Source organism: Magnolia sinica, chromosome 10 (genome assembly GCF_029962835.1).
Source record: "Magnolia sinica isolate HGM2019 chromosome 10, MsV1, whole genome shotgun sequence".
NCBI classification, from domain to species: domain Eukaryota; kingdom Viridiplantae; phylum Streptophyta; class Magnoliopsida; order Magnoliales; family Magnoliaceae; genus Magnolia; species Magnolia sinica.
The window spans coordinates 29197641-29214635 of record NC_080582.1 but is presented as its reverse complement, the minus strand read 5'-3'; the positions used below and the strand labels follow the sequence as shown (position 1 = coordinate 29214635).

Genomic DNA, 16995 nt, shown 5'->3' with positions numbered 1-16995 from the left:
AACAAACACCACCATTGGTGAAGATACCCAATCTCAGGCAAGTGGTCAGGAGGATAGACAAAGGAATGGGAGTTGCTAAGGAAATAGTTGTGGGAGCTCACCGGTGCACCCACCCTGCGAGGGGCATCGTGATCATTATGATCTAAATGCGCAACTCTTCAAGGGAGTTAGGGTAGAGGCCCCTACGTTTAATGGCCACTTGGACCCTAAAACTTTTTTAGATTGGTTGGCGGATATGGACCACTATTTTGAGTGGTACGACATATTGGATGCTCGCTGAGTCCAATTTACTAAGATGAAGCTTGTGGGCTAAGCAAAGAAGTTTTGGATTACCGTGGAACGAAAGAAAGAAAGGTTGAGGGAACCCCCAATAGTCCATTGGGAAGAAATGAAAGAAATTTTAAAAGAGATGTACCACCTTTTCTCTTATCACTTGAGGTTGGTTGAAGATTGACAATCTCTTCGACATTGAGAAGTTCGAAGAGTACTTGACTCGGTGTGAAGTTGAGGAGGATCTCGTACTCACTCTTGCTCGATTTAAGACGGGCCTTCGTTCTGACACCAGAGAGAGTTGCTCGCCAAAGACAGACACTCTTGAACAGATGTATTAAGTGGTGTTGGAGGTCGAGCAATACCTTAAGGCATCTGTGGGAAGGCGGTTTGAGTCCCGTGATTCTAGCGCTAAGGCCAACCCTTCTTGGGTTAAGCCTGACACTGGATATCAATTCAAGCCTTCCAGTAATTCTCAGTCCAGACCCAAGGATGATAAGGGTAAAGGAGTTGTTGGGTCTAGCTCACGTAGAAGCAACGTGACTAGGTGTTTTAGATGTCAGGGGTTTGGTCACTTTGCTCACCAGTATGGCACGAAACAGGGCACCAAGGTCTTCCTTATTGATGGGCAAGTAGAAGTAGTGCCCCTAGAAAATGATGGTGAGGAGGAAGAATACGAGCCAATGGAGATCCCTAGTAATGAGGAAGAGGGAGCACAAGAGACTGCGACACTTGCAGTTGGTCGTTGCGCCTTTGCACAAGCAAAGAATACCGACGATTAGCGCCGCAACACGATCTTTTATACCTACGCAAAATGTGCTGATAAGAGTTGCAAGTTGATCATGGATAGTGGTAGTTGTACCAATGTGGCATCAATTGGCACTGTGAGTAGTTTGGGCTTCAAGCTTGAAGCCCATCCTCAACCAGTGTTTCAAATAGCTTCCGTAGCGTACGCTACGTAGTGTAGCGTGGTCATAACGCTGCGTAGCGTCCCAAATAGCGTAAGTCCCCTGTAGTGTACGCTACAGGGGTTGTAGCGTACGGTACAGCTACGTAGCGCTTAGCGTCCGTAGCGTAAGCTACAATGTATTTTTTTTTATACTATTTTTTATTTATTTTTATTTTTTTCACATTTTCTTTGTTTCTAATGTTGAGGAATGTGACACTTGTATTGTACTTGATACTTTTAACCTATGAGATTTTTTTTTTCTTTTTATAATTGTGACTTGTGGTTTCAATTAGACATTATTAATTTAAGCAGTTTGCTTAGAAAGTTGTTGATGTGATAATTATTTGATTTGGCTTATATATGTGGATTGACTTTTGATAAATGATAACTAAAAACTTTTTTAAACATGCTTATAATTGATAAAATGAATCATCTTTTAGGCAATTTTGTATTTTTTTTTCCTTTTCTTCACTATTTATTATATTTATCCTATTTTTAAATTACAAAATAGAAGTATCGTGTAGCTTACGCTACACGCTACGTATTTATGCTACACGCTATAGAGGTTTGAGCTCTATACATCACTCTACTACTATTTAAAAAACCCTATAGTGTCTTGGGTTGATGAGGCTTCCATTCCAGTCTCGCACCGTTGTCTTGTTCCTATTCAGTTTAGATCGTATAAAGACACTCTTGTGTGATGTTGTTCCCATGGATGTTGGCCATATCATTTTGGGTAGGCCTTAGCTCTATGACAGGGATGTCACCATATTTGGTCGTTCGAAGGTGTATATATTTTGGTTTGAGGGCAAGAAAGTCAAGCTAAATCCTCTTCCACCCATGAACACGACTGGAAAGGAGTCAACCACAAAGAGTGGTGCGAGCGGCTCAAAGGAATTGAAGAAATCGAAGTCCAAGTATAAGCCTCTGCATATTCTAAATGCCAAAGACTTTGAGCGAGAGATTGAATCATACTCGATAGTGTACGCCCTTGTGGCTACGGAGAGTGCACCAGAGGCTAATGTAGAGTTATCCACCGATGCCATTTCGGTAGTGGATGAGTTTCGTGATATCTTTCCTGATGATCTACCAGATAAGCTTCCCCCTATGAGGGTATATAACATGCCATTGATTTAGTCCTTGGGGCGACTCAAACCTCGCTAATTATAGAATGAACCCAAAGGAGCATGCAAAGTTGAAGAGGCAGGTTGATGAGCCCTTAGAAAAAGGTTTCATTTGAGAGAGCATGAGCCCGTGTGCCGTGCTTGCCCTTCTTACACCTAAGAAGGATGACACAAGGAGGATGTGTGTTGATATTAAGGTCATTAACAAAATCACAATCAAGAATCGGTTTTCCATACCTCGTCTTGATGACATGTTGGATATGATGGTCAACAATACTATCTTCTAAAAAATTGACCTCAAAGGTGGCTATCACCGAATCCGTATACGCCCTGGCGAAGAGTGGAAGACGATCTTCAAAACGAAGGATGGGATATATGAGTGACTAGTCATGCCTTTTGGGCTGATTAATGTCTCGAGTACCTTCTTGCATGTGCTGACCCAAGTGTTGAGGTCCTTCATGAGGAAGTTCCTGGTTGTCTACTTCGATGATATCCTGATTTATAGCATGACCAAGGAACAATACCTCAACCATTGAGGCAGGTTTGTGGGATCCTTAGAGCCGAAAAATTGTATGCCAACCTAAAGAAGTGTGCGTATATGTTCAGCAGTGTTATCTTCTTAGGTTTTGTTGTGTCAGCTGAGGGTGTGTCGGTGGATCCCGAGAAAGTCAATGCCATTATCAATTAGCTTGAACTCCGCAGTATTCACGAGGTGTGCAACTTTCATGGCTTGGCCACCTTCTATAGGCAGTTTATTCGAGGCTTCAGTTCTATTATAGCTCCCGTCACGGATTGCATAAAAAAAATGAGGGTTTTAATGGACGAAGGCAGCCTCGAAGGCCTTTAATGAGATAAAGGCTAAGATGACCGAGGCTCCAGTCACGTGACTTTCTGATTTTTCGAAAGTTTTTGAGGTTGCACGCGACGCGTCAGGAGTTGGTATAGGAGGAGTACTTAGTCAGGAAGGGCACCCTGTCGCCTTTTTTTTTAGTGAGAAATTGAATGAGTCGAAACAAAAATACTCCACCTATGACAGAATTCTATGCGGTAGTGCAGTTGTTGCGTCATTGGCGTCATTATCTATTGTCGCAATAATTCGTCTTGTTCTCAAATCACAAGGCTTTGAGATATTTGAACTCTCAGAAGAAATTAAACTCTAGACACACCAAGTGTGTCCAGTTACTTCAAGAGTACACTTTTATGCTTAAGCACTAGGTTAGTGTAGAGAATAACCCTGTCGACTCGTTGAGTCGTCGAGTCACGTTCCTCAATTCCATGTGTCGAAATCACGGGGCTGGAGCGTGTCAGAGAGGATTATTCTGAGTGCCTCGATTTTGGAGTCGTGTATACATTGTTGTTAGAGAGTCCGTCAAGAGTTAGTAGCGAGTATTTGATATTAGATGAATATTTGTTTAGGAGTGGCCGTTTGTGCATACCTTGCACCTCCCTCTGCGATTTTCTTGTCTCGGAGCTACATTTAGGAAGGGTCGCAGGTCATTTTGGTCGAGACAAGACCATTGCCCTAGTAGACGATAGATTTTATTCTCCTGTGTGTGGATGACCCGATGCATCCACGGACTTCAAGAACATTGTACCAGCTGGACAATTTACTAAAAAGTTAATGAGAAATCGACCGAATCTATTGGTCCATCCATCGGCCATTAATGAACACTCATGTGTTTTCTACAATTTCTTATATTCAGTTATGAAGGATCGTGTATATTCAACTTTAGTTTTCAGGCATGTCTCCCTCATTTCATGATATGAAGGAGGTTTAAGCCTATGTCCAAATTGACCTATAGCCTCAACCATTACTTTGCAGCTTCTCGATTTAACGATGTTGAAAGCAATGCCGATTTGGTGAAAACACTTAGCAATATATTGAATAGTGGTTTTTCTATCTTTTTGTTTATACCGGTTCTGTAAAGTTGTTTGAGCCCGGCCCTTTGCCTCTACCCCTTTGGTCAATTGCATCCTCGAGGTGTGGTCTACACCATCTATCCATGGGCTTATTTCCTCGGGCTCTTTTTGAGACCGTTGGATGTACTTGTGGTCTAGACTGGCCTGTTGAAGTAGGGGGAGTGAGACTAGCTTTATCTACATTAACTACGTTTATATCTTCATGAGTATCTTGTGACGTAGGGCACTATCGCATCTTTTTCTCAACTGTTTTTCCATATACTCCATGATCTCCCTTCGGATTTCTGGAGCAATTTTGTCGCATGTTTTTACATTTGACCTTGGTAAATGTGCAAGGTTTTGCTTTTGCCTTGCAATGCCACCGGAACTCACATACGCACATAATTCATATACTATGTGAGTCTTTTCTGAAACACTACGATAGTGCCCATACTTCCAACCCGGGTCATTCGACTTCGGTTTTAAAGAGGAAGATTAGGAAAAAGACATTATATTGGTGGTGTGTGTATTGAGTGCTAGTAGCCTAGTACTAAAAAGTAACTAGAAAGTAAATTAAAAAATAAAATCTAAAGTAAGAGACTATGAGTAAAGAGACTAAAGAGATGGGATGTGGGAGAGAGAAAGAGAGAGTTACACACACTTACACACTAACACTAGTAGTAGACTAGTAGTAGAAACTAGAAAGGGAGAGGGAAAAGAAAAGGAGATAGAGAGAGAGAGTTGAGTTACACTTGTAGAAAGGGAGAATAAGAGGGAAAAGAAAAGGAGAAAGAGAGAGAGTTGAGTTACACATGTAGACTTGTAGAAAAGAGGGGAGAGAGATTTACACAAACAAAATTACAATTACAAATTTAAGAAGTGGTTGTTCTTCAATCTTCACTTCTTGTCTAAATTGTCTTCACTTTTGCCTTGAGCCCTTGACCCTTAACTTGAGTCTTGATCGTGATTCGTAGAATGTAGACCTGTAAAGTTGTGTTGTTGTACTTGAAAGTTGTAAGTTGTAACACTAAGTCACTAACACAAGTTACACAACACTAACTTGTAACTTGTAACTTATAACAAAGTAACAAACAAACTAAAAAAAAAAATGTTAGAAGTTGTTAGCAAACTTAGAAATTGGATATTATGAAACTTTAAGAGAGAATGAGATAGAAAGAGAGGGAGATAGATAGTAGATTAGAAACTAGAAAGAGAGAGTGGTGGGTGTGTTTTGTTGTTGTGTGAATATTTATAACTTGGAAAAATTAGAAACTAGAAAGGGAGTTCAATTCAATGGATGGAGAGCTTGGTTGTCTTGTAATGTCTCTTAAATCTTGATTCTTGAATCCTTGTGTATGTATATACTTGTCCCTTGATTGAAACTTCAATCTTGATTCTTGAAAGAAATATAGATGGAGGAGTGGACTTGGGGCTTGGAATTGTGTAAGAGAGAGTGTAAGAGAGCAAAATAGAGATGGAGAGAGAGTATAAGCTTTGAGTGCATGTAGGAGTGCTTAGAGTCCCTTTTTATAGAGAAAAAAAGGATTAAAAAATAAAATAAAATTCCAATGTTCAAAAAACGGTCAGATTTCTGACTGTTGGCAACTATGCGATCGCATACATCGCATATGCGATTGCATAACATGGCACATGTGGCATATGCGATCGCATATGTGCAGTGATCTCATATGCCAGTGTCACATATACGATCTGTGCACGTGTGTGCATATGCGAATGTGTGATTGCACATGACAACACTGGTGACGTGTGGTTCATGAGTTATTTTTGGAAGATACTATGGCACATGATGAGTACTAGGCTCTAATTCTCTTCTGCCTACCACCCTCAGACTGATGGTCAAACTGAGGTGGTCAATAGGGGCCTAGGAAACTTGCTTAGGTGTTTAGTGGGGGAGCACACCAGGACGTGGGACAGTGCACTACCTATCTTCGAGTTTGCATTTAATAGTTCAGTCATTCGATCCACAGGTTTTAAGTCCTTTTGAAGTCGTTACTGGTTATAAACCTAGAAAGCCCATTGATCTTGTCCCTATGTCCCTGTCCCATAGGCCATCAGAGTATGCAGAGTCCTTTGCACATCATATTCATTCATTGCATCAAGAAATCAGGCGAAAGATGAATACTAGTAACGAACAATACAAATTTTCTGTAGATGAACATAAACGATTTAAGGAATTCAATGTAGGGGACTCTGTGATGGTCCGCATCAGGCTAGAGCGGTATCCTCAAGGAGCCATTCAGAAATTACACGTGCATAGCGTTGGACCATTCAAAATTATAAAACAAAACGGTCCCAATGAGTATGTGGTAGATCTTCCACCTTCCATGGGAATTAGTTTCACATTCATTGTGGAGGATCTCGTTTCATTTCAGGGGACCACTGACGCATTGTCCAGCCTTTCACCTAATCATCCCAGTTCCCCAGATCTTTCCCTTGACCCATGACCTCTTCCCGACCCATCTTCCCAGCCTTTACCTCCTATACATGCCCTTGCCACATCTAGAGAGGAGATAGAGGATATGTTAGACTATTAGATTGTATCAACGCTAGACGGCGGTTTGCAAAAGTTCCTTGTCAAGTGAAAGTCACGCCCAGCTTCAGACAGTACGTGGCTCACTGAAGAGGAGCTTCAGAGACTTGATCCAAACATCTTGGAGCGGTTCAGGAGTTTTGTTTCGCCAATGGTGAAACCTTTGCAGCCGGGGAGAGTTGATGGGGACATCATGCACACGCCCCCTCTACGCACATATTCACGGAGGAGGCGGGCCCTACTTTCGATTTGGATCGACGACGACATCTTTGGAGGGCCTCATAATTAGAGGACTGCGTTATGGAGCATTGTAGTTGACCCGATCATCACGATTCAACCATCGGATCTCATGATTGTGGCCCACTACTTTAAATGATCTAGGATTTTGAATTTTGATTATTTTTGTTATTAGAATCTTTGAAAGAGGTATTTTCTTACAAAAAAGTACCCTTTCAGAGCCTCCATTTCGTAATTCAAATGTACTACCCGCCCTTCATGAACGGCTTGGATTGCTTAGATTAGTATTTATTTGCTTTAAGCTTTGGTATTAGTGCACGCACATGGCGCATGGGTAATTTTGTCTTTTTTGGGTGTAGGGTGTTCTTATAAATATATCAATCCCATGTAGGTATTGTAATGATGTTGATGTATAAAAATTCCTGTGTTTTCTTCCTCTCTCTCTCTCATTGGGTTGAAGAATCGAATTGGGCGCGAAGCCCTTCCTTCCTTGAAGGGTTAATTACCATGGTGCGAAGCCACATCCGCTCGAAACCATCTCCATCTTCTTATGCACCAATTCCATCTCCCTTAACACCGCTTCCATCATCAGGTTCACCTCTTTTCGCACACAAGTTTTCTCCTACAGCAGTGCACAAGCAGATTTTTAGATTCTGGCCCATCTGAGGGGTTGAAACTTCGGCGGAGTACTACGCGCAAACTGTACATTGGATCGACGCGAAGCTTGGTATGGAACCTTTCCATCCTTAGCCAATCCTAGCCTAGGAGTTGGTTTCTGATCTTGTGGGCCCCACACGCGTGTGGAGGATCTGTCACGCACGTGCGTCCAGACCCATCTATAGTCCAGCATGAGTGGCTCATTTTAGGTTCTCTTTTTCCTCTATATCATTCTCTTTCACTAAAAAAAGCCCCTTATCCAAATCCCTAACCCTAAAGAGACCCAAATCTCAATTATCCCCAATTTTCAAACCCTAGATTTTCCCTCAAATTGAAATTTAGTGAATCTCTTGAGTTGGGAACAATCCTTTGTATGAATGGATGACTTTACACTTCTTTGGGCTTGTTTGGCTTATAACTTTGTTTGATCTAACCCTAAAGTGTGTAGGCTTGGACCCTATTGATTCCCCTTTTGAATATTAGATAGTATTTGGGATGTGGAATTTTGTGATTGTTTAAAATTGGTATAATCTCAAACTTGATCTTTTGTGTTCCATATTTAATTTTACGTCCCGCATCAGATGGCCTATGGGACAGACACAGGTATGAGATCTACAGGTATCCTAGGTTTGTAGACATGCACAACCTCAAATGGACTCATGCATATGGACCTATTGATGGAACTAATGTATGCTAACTCGGCTATAGGCAAAACAGTATCCTAAGTTCGGATGTGATCACCCACAAGACATCTAAGCAGAATTTCAAGACTCCTATTGATACCTTTAGTTTGACCGTCTGTTTGAGGGTGATAGCGATATGAAAATTGAAGCCTTGTCCCCATCATGTGCCATAATGTCTTTCAAAAATAGCTCATAAAGTGTACATCACGATCAGACATTATGGTCTTAGGTAGACTATGTAAACACACTACCTCCCAAAAGAAAAGCTTAGCCACATTGGAGGCATCTGACATTTTCGAGCACGGAATGAAATGGGCCATTTTAGAAAAACGGTCCACAACCATAAATACGGAATCATGTTTCTTGATAATTTTCGGTAGGCCCAACATGAAGTCCATACTAATATCCTGTCATAGAGCATGGGGTACTGGCAAAGGCGTGTATGATCTTGTATTTTACTTTCTCTGCTTTGCCAGTTGACAAGTCCTGCACTGCCCTACAATCTTGGATACATCTTGCTTGAGACTTTGCCAATAAAATCTATCCTCCACAAGGGCAATGGACTTGTCCCTCCCCAAATGACCAGCTACCCCTCCTGCATGAAGATCCCAAACTAGGAAATTACGGAGGGAGGTACGAGGAACGCAGAGTCTGTCACCTTTAAATAGGAACTTATTGATGATGACAAACCTACGACTGTCGGTCGACTGACCGTCTCGCAGTGACGCATACAACTCACCAAAGTTTGGGCATGTATGATACTCTTCTCTCAGTCGATCAAACCCAGTCACTTCCACTCTCATACTTTGGAGTAGTGCCACACGACGACTAAGGGCATCAACAGGTTTGTTCTCGATCCCAGCCTTATATTTAAGAACGAAAGAGTATTCTTGAAGAAATTGGACCCATTTAGTATGCCTAGGATTTAATTTCTTCTGGGAACTGAGGTAATGTAAGGCTTTGTGGTTAGAGAACAAGACAAATTATTGCGGTAATAAATAATGCCGTCAATGGCGCAAGGATTGGACGACCGCATAGAACTCTTTGTCATAGGTGGAATATCGTTGCTTTGCCTCATTCAACTTCTCACTAAAATAAGCAACGGGGTGCTCTTCCTAACTGAGCATGCCACCTATACATAATCTAGATGCGTCACATGTGACCTCAAAGACTTATAAAAGTATGGAAGGCGCATGACAAGGGCTTCACTCATCTTGCCTTTAATCTCCTTAAAAGCTTTAGATGCGACTTCAGTCCATACAAACTCCCCTTTCTTGATGCAATCCGTGATGGGAGCCATAATGGAGCTAAATCCTCTAATGAACCGCCTATAAAAAGTTTATAAGACATGAAAACTTTGCACCTCATGAATGTTGCGTGGTTTAAGCCATTCAACTATGACACGAACTTTCTCGGGGTCTGCTCTCATGCCCACGGATGATATGATGAACCCTAAGAAGATAATGCTCTTTGACATAAACGTACACATCTTAAAGTTAGCGTATAACTTTTTAGTTCTGAGGACCTTGCAGACTTGCCTCAGATGGTGGAGGTGTTATTCCTTTGATATGCTATAGATAAAAATGTCATCACTCATAAATGTGCTCGGGGCGTTAGTCAAGCTAAAGGGCATGACTAGCCACTCGTATAGCCCATCCATCGTCTTGAAGGTTGGCTTCCACTCATCTCCTGGGCATATACGTATTTGGTGATACCCGCTCTTGAGGTCAATCTTTGAAAAGATCGTGGCACTCGCCATCATGTCTAACATATCATCAAGAGGCGGTATGGGAAACCGGTACTTGACCGTGATTTTATTGATGGCTCGACTGTCCACACACGTATCACGTGCCATCGTTCTTGGGCGTGAGAAGCACTGGCAAGACACACGGACTCATGCTCTCTTGAATGAAAGCCTTTCTGAGGAGCTCATCTACTTGCCTCTTCAACTCCGCATGCTCCGTAGGATTCATTTTATAATGAGGAATGTTTGGTAGTCGACCTGGGGATGAGATCAATGGCATGCTAGATGTCCCTCATGGGTGGAAGCTCATCTGGCAAGTCCTCTGGAAATACATCGTGAAACTTATCCATAATTGGCTTCACCTCAAGGGGTCCCTCTACACTGACCTCGGGTGTAATTTCTCTCGCCACTAAGGCGTACACCATCGAATCCACCGTGGTCTCTCTCAAACTCCTTGGCGTTGATTACATGGAGAGACTTGGGTTGGGATTTCCTCGTATCCCTTAGGTTACTTGACTTCCCCTCAGTTTTCTTCTCCGCATTACTTTTTGGTGGGAGAGGAACTAGAGATAATTTTTTGCCTTGATGCATGAATGAACATACATTTGAGTGGCCGTACATCATCACATCGTGGTCAAATAGCCAAGGCCATCCCAAAATGATGTGTCCGACGCCCATAAGTCAGACGTCGCACTACAACGAATCTGAATAGGATCCAAAATTACTGGGCACGAGACATCGCTGGATAACAGGTAGGGAAGATGCATCCACCGATGACACTCTATAGGGCTGAGGGTGCGGTTTAGGTTTCAACCCTAAACGAGACAAAGTTCTAGTGGAGACCACATTAGTAACTGCCACTATCGACGATCACCTTGCAATTCTTGTCTCCAGATTTTGCATAGGTATAAAATATCGTAGTCTGACGCCAATCATCATTCTCTTTAGCATTAGTCAAGGCGCACTTAACTGCTGCAAGTGGTATGGTATCTTTTCCTTTTACTTTTTCATCACTAGCACCATTGATGTTGGGTTGATAAAATTCTTCTTCAAAATCGCCCTATTCATCTCCTTCTCACCATCGTCAATCACTAGGGTCTTGCTCCTTTCTTTCGAGGGACATTGATGCGCGAATTGGCCAACTCCATGGCAATTGTAGCAGCGCGTTTGCTCTCCTCACCTAGAGCTAGCAGTTGGTATTCTTTTTCCTCTGACGTCTCCAGGGTTGGATTGGGAACCAATTTGGGGTTTGGACCGACTCCCCATGTTAGGCTTAGCCCCTTGAGGGTAATTGTTGACATTTGGATCCCTAGAGTCATAACGTCTACCAACCAGTGCTTTGAGATAGTGTTCGATGTCTTGTACCACTTGGTACATGTGCTCTAATGTGCCAAGCCAACTTCACGAGAATAAAGTTTTCGTTGAATCTCAAATCGGAGGCCCATTCTGAATTTGGATAATGTAACCATCAGGTTCTCAATGTCACATTACATCATGTACTCGAACCAAGCGATGTAATCCGACACATTCATGGATCCTTGATGTAAGGCTTGTCACTGGTCTAGGAGTCTCTGGTGATAAGAAAGAGGGAGATACTTTTCTCTAAGGACCTCTTTCATCTCGGCCCAGTGCGCAGCTGGGTGTTCTCCTCTCATTTCAATTTTACGCTCCATATTAGTCCAAAAAAGTTTGGCTTGACCCACTAAATTCATCTTGGCAAATCTCATTCGACGGGCATCAGACATCATACCACTCAAAATAGTGGTCCATGTCTGCTACCCAATCAAGGAATGTTTTGGGGTCCAAGTGACCATCAAAACTGGGGGCCTCAACTTTCATACCTTTCATGACTTGTACGTCTGGATCATAATGGTCATAACACTCCTCGTGTGATGGTGGCATGTGTGCTCGACCACGGTCAATGCCATCGCCACGATCATACTCCCACTTGTCAACTTAATTTCCAGCTCGAGATTGAACGTCCTCCCTAGTGTTGGGGTTTGCCTGTAAGGAGGCCTCAAGTTGATTGACGCATGTATTGGTTGCGGTTAATTGAGTGGCGGTGGTTCTATTGTGTGCTTCAATGGTCGTCAGACGGTTATTGATAACATTAAAGGCCTTAGCAATTTGCTCTAGATTCATAGTGGGATGTAGACCAAAACCACGTCCTGAAAGAGTGAGCATACACAAGGAAACCCTAAAAGGAAACCCTAGCTATGACTTTAACCTAGATGTGACACAAAAATCCTATGTGGCCTAGATCTATATGGGGACTCAACAAAACCTAGAAAAAGGGTTGCCTAAACTCCACAAAACATGTCCCCTTCGTAGTGCCGGTCACGCGGGTTAAGCTGCACGGTCAGCTCACTGAGGGTGCAGGGGGCGGCGCGACCCTACTCGCAGTTCAGGGTGGAGCGTCCGAAACTTAATCAATTTTTAAAATTTGGGTAAAAAGGCTTTTGTAAAAAATTTTCACTACAAATACGGATTGACAATAAACTGACCTACGCTAAAACTTTGCTCTGATACCAAATTTGATGCGGGACCGATGCATGAACTAAGTAACATGTGAGATCAAATAACCGAATTAAGATATTTAACAAAAAAAACACAAATGTCGTTATATTCATCATAAATATTATGAAAATCAAAAGAAAATTATGTATAATTCTGACCTAAGCTACCAACATTGTAACAGAAGATCATTAAATAAAAAAGAAACTAGGATCTAATGGATGTAGGGACATCCAATTAGCATAGGGTATAGTCTATTTCAAAATAGGAAACCTAATACCACCTAAGGTGAAAATTAGGGTTTGGGTAATTTGGGAAAGTAAGAAAATTGGAAAATTTAGGTTTAGGATTAGAGTTTCGGGAATGAAAGAAAGGGGTTTTGATAATGATGGTGGAAAACCAAAAGGGGCAGGTTGGATTCACACGTGTGGCCGTACGGGCATACGTGTGGCGTGGGAGGATGAGTTTAGGTCGATTAGGGTTTGGATTGTGGATGGGTATGACAAAATTAGGTTTGGGAGAAGACGAAGATTTGGGATGAGAGAATTAAGAATATGAAGAAAATACCTAGATGGAGAAGAAAAGAGAAGATGGTGTATGGATAGATGGAGACCTCACACCAATCTTTCTTCCAAATTGCATGGAAGTATCTTCAAATCGCATGAAGATGGGAGAAGAAAGTAAAAGCTTTTTTTTTAAAAATAAAAATAAAAATCACGAAATTCAATGGGAGAGATGTCACACGCCCTCTTCTTTTTAACGAAAATAGCCTTAGTCTAAATAAAATCGACTAAAACACTCATAATGTGTCCAAATATAAAATACTAAAAAACTAAATCATAAAATATGATAAAGTCTAGAACTGATGTGGACGATCAACGATCAATAGCCCGATCATTGCATCCCTTCGATCCAATGGTCTAGATCACTCCATAAAGCAGCTCATATGCATCTTCCCAGTGTGGGGTCTTCCAGATGCTCGCACATGCACATGGGAGTCTTTAGCACGATCACGGGTACTCGCCTAGCCACAGGGAAATTGGCGTGCCCTGCCTCCTCCTCTGATACGTATGCAGTGTTTCAAATAGCGCCCATAGCGTAGCGTGACCGTAGCGCTATATAGCGTCCCAAATAGCATAAATCCCCTGTAGCGTACTCTACAGGGGTCGTAGCGTACGCTACAGCTACGTAGCGCATAGCGTTCGTAGCGTAAGCTACAATGTATTTTTTACTATTTTATTTATTTATTTATTTATTATTATTATTATTTTGTTTTGTTTCTAATGTTGTGGAATGTGACACTTGTATTATACTTGATACTTTTAACCTTTGGGATTTTTATTTCTTTTCATAATTGTGACTTGTGGTTTCAATTAGACATTATTAATTAAAGTGGTTTGCTTAGAAAGTTGTTGATGTGAGAATTATTTGATTTGGCTTATATATGTGGATTGGTTGTGATAAATGATAACTAATAACTTTTTGGAACATGCTTATAATTGATTAAATGAATCATCTTTTCGGCATTTTTATATTTTTTTGCTTCTTTTTTTTTCCACTATTTATTATATTTGTCCTATTTTTAAATTAAAAAAATAAGTATCGTGTAGCTTACGCTACACGCTACGTATTTATGCTACACGCTACAGAGGGCTGAGCGCTACGCATCACGCTACTACTATTTAAAACACTGTACATATGTAAGGGTGTACATGATGTGATGTCCTCATCATTGTCTTCGGCTAGTGAGTCCTACATCAATCAAATGAGAATATGTAGCCTCGCTTTCTCAAAATCATTGGGTGTGAAGTTGTTGGTTTGGAAGTGGTGCTTCTCAAGATGTGCTTGAGCTATGGACATGAAATTTGGGTCTTTTACTATTCATGCATTTCGTACTCTTCTACCTCTAAAAATCGTAGTGGAATGTCAATTATATAATAATGAGATGCTGTTTTGTAAAATATCCTATTACTAACTATTTGATTTATTTACAATACATAACAGCATATTAAATGACTAATGGTTTGATTTTCTTTTTTTTTTTTTTTCAGGAATTACGTTGCATGCAGGAGATTCTTCAACTTCTGCCCAAGGAAGCAACTCAAGGAAGAAAGTTGAATTCAATCAAGTTGGGCAGCTGGTTGGAGAAAATGCAGTTTCATTCTCCACATTTATAGGGCGGCTGACCAGGGCACATTGTCCAATTAGATACGCTGATTGGCGCAGTGTACCTGATTCAGATAAGGATAATTTATGGTCTATGGTTAGGGTGAGCATGGAAATCTTTGAAGTTTACTTTCTAATTTTTACAAAGTAATTTATGTTGCCTGATATTGTTAAAAAATATATGTTTCCTGGTAATTTATAAAAAATAATAAACTTGACTCATTGTCCATAATGAAAAAGGATACATATGAGATCGATGAGAAGTACAAAGAGAAGGTCCTTCAGAAAGTAAACAAATCATTGAGGAACTGGAAGTGGGAATTGAGAAGGCATTATGATAAGTTTGATCAAGATGCCGAGGGAAGAAGAAATTGTCCCAAAGGTGTGAAGCAAGAAGAGTGGGAGTGTTTCATTGATGTAGAGTCCTCGGAACAATCAATCAGTCGTCGTGAAAATGGAAAGGCTTCCAGAAAAGAGATGAAACACCCTCACACGACTGGTAGACGAGGAGCTGCTAGGACGGCAGAGAAAATGGTAATTTGTATCCAGCTTAGCTTCATTTTCTTACAATTCAACTGAAGAATGTAGAATTGCGTTTTGATTTGCTTTTACAATTACAGCTAATGGAAAATCCAAATGCTATCATCACCAGAACAGACTTGTATGTGGCCACTCATACCAGATCCGACGGGTCTTACCCTACGCCAGAGCTAAGTATCACAATGGTGAGAACAATTATTCTTAAAAAAAATAAATAAATCAGTTTTTGCATTTAAGACTATAACGAAGGATTTATTGAAACAACTATTCCTTCCATAGGAAAGAATAAAATCGATAATTGCCAGTGATCCTGCTAGTACACAAAGGGATTTAGACCACGACCCAGTTGCACAGGTTTTTCGTTTATCCTCCTCAATTTACATACACAGTTTTTTGTTTGTTTTCTGCACGTGATATACATGCATCACTAATCCTAAAAAAATATTATATAGGTTTGTGGTCGTGATAGCAGAGGACTTGTAAGGGGCATGGGTGAGGGTATTTCTAAGACCACTATTATGGCTTCCACTCCCTACATGGTAGAAGCTCGAACTGAGAGGAATGCACATATGTTCCTTGAGTCCAAAATGGAAACTACAATGGTTGAAATGATAAAGAGATTAGACGAGGAAAAGGCATTACGAATGAGCATGGAGCAACAGTTGGCTGACATTAGGCAGCAGATTGCTTTTCAAGGTCAACAAGTGCACTGCTCCCCCGACACTAATGCATCTCAGGTACTGCATTTGCCATGATAAAGTGACATTTTTTTTTTTTTGAAAGATAAAAATAGCATTATTAGTTACTTAACTAAAACAATAATTTTATTTGTAGGCCTACCATCAATCCGGTGATGCCTCGAGTCTTCGAGAAGACTCGGCCCCAACTCCACGGACGATACAGATTTGCCGTTTGCTAAGTGGGCGACTGATGAGAGATAATATAGGCATCTAAACTAGACTCTGTCAGGGTCATCTATTGGGATTCCTACTGCGGAGTTGTTTGGTGATGACATGATATTTGGAGATGTGATGTTGGGTGAAATTCTAGTTTGGCCTGGAGTGTTGATGGAAACTTGATTATTCAGTGGTTTTGTTTATTATTATTTTTTCTTCTAGACCAGGCTTTTTGTCTTTTATATGATTCATTAATCGGTTAAGGATCCTTGGATTATTAAGTTGTGTTTTTTAATTGCAGGCAATGCTTCTTTGTTTCATTTAATCTTTAGCATATTTTTCATTGATTGTGGATTGTTAATGTATTTCTTAATCAAGTATTTGCGTGCCAGTAATCTACACAGGTTTCTAGTGTGATTTGTTTTGAGTTTTCCTATGCTTATGCATAAAATGTTCTGATTTGAATATTAAAATAACTATAGTGGATACGTAGGTAGCTGTTGGTAAAGTATTGTACCATATTGGTGCACTCACAAATCTATTTTTTCTTCTTGCAGTTTGGAATCTCATTATATGTTGTTTTCGTATGATTTCCAAAGATAAAGACACTTATCGGGTCCTTTCGGACGGTAACATAAGCTGTTTTGTTTTCATTTGTCTTCAATTAACCAAGTCATTGAAGGACCCAAATTTGGTAGGTACTGAAGTATTAGCAGAACACTGCTGTTGCTGCTGTTACTTAACGATAGATAACAACGTAAACAA

At 40.8% G+C, this 16995-nt stretch overlaps 1 protein-coding gene across 3 annotated transcripts in view; it reads left to right on the top strand.

The window, feature by feature from the left end:
• LOC131258246 (uncharacterized) overlaps positions 1-16550 on the top strand; it is a 55703-nt gene extending 39153 nt beyond the window's left edge. For all 3 annotated transcript variants that reach the window (XM_058259417.1, XM_058259416.1, XM_058259418.1), the window contains 6 exons: positions 14680-14897; positions 15035-15328; positions 15415-15519; positions 15614-15688; positions 15787-16071; positions 16169-16550. In XM_058259417.1, coding sequence (XP_058115400.1) covers positions 14680-14897; positions 15035-15328; positions 15415-15519; positions 15614-15688; positions 15787-16071; positions 16169-16288 — 1097 coding nt within the window. In that variant the 3' untranslated portion in view covers positions 16289-16550. The remainder of the gene's footprint in view (positions 1-14679; positions 14898-15034; positions 15329-15414; positions 15520-15613; positions 15689-15786; positions 16072-16168) is intronic.
• Positions 16551-16995: the final 445 nt, after the last annotated feature.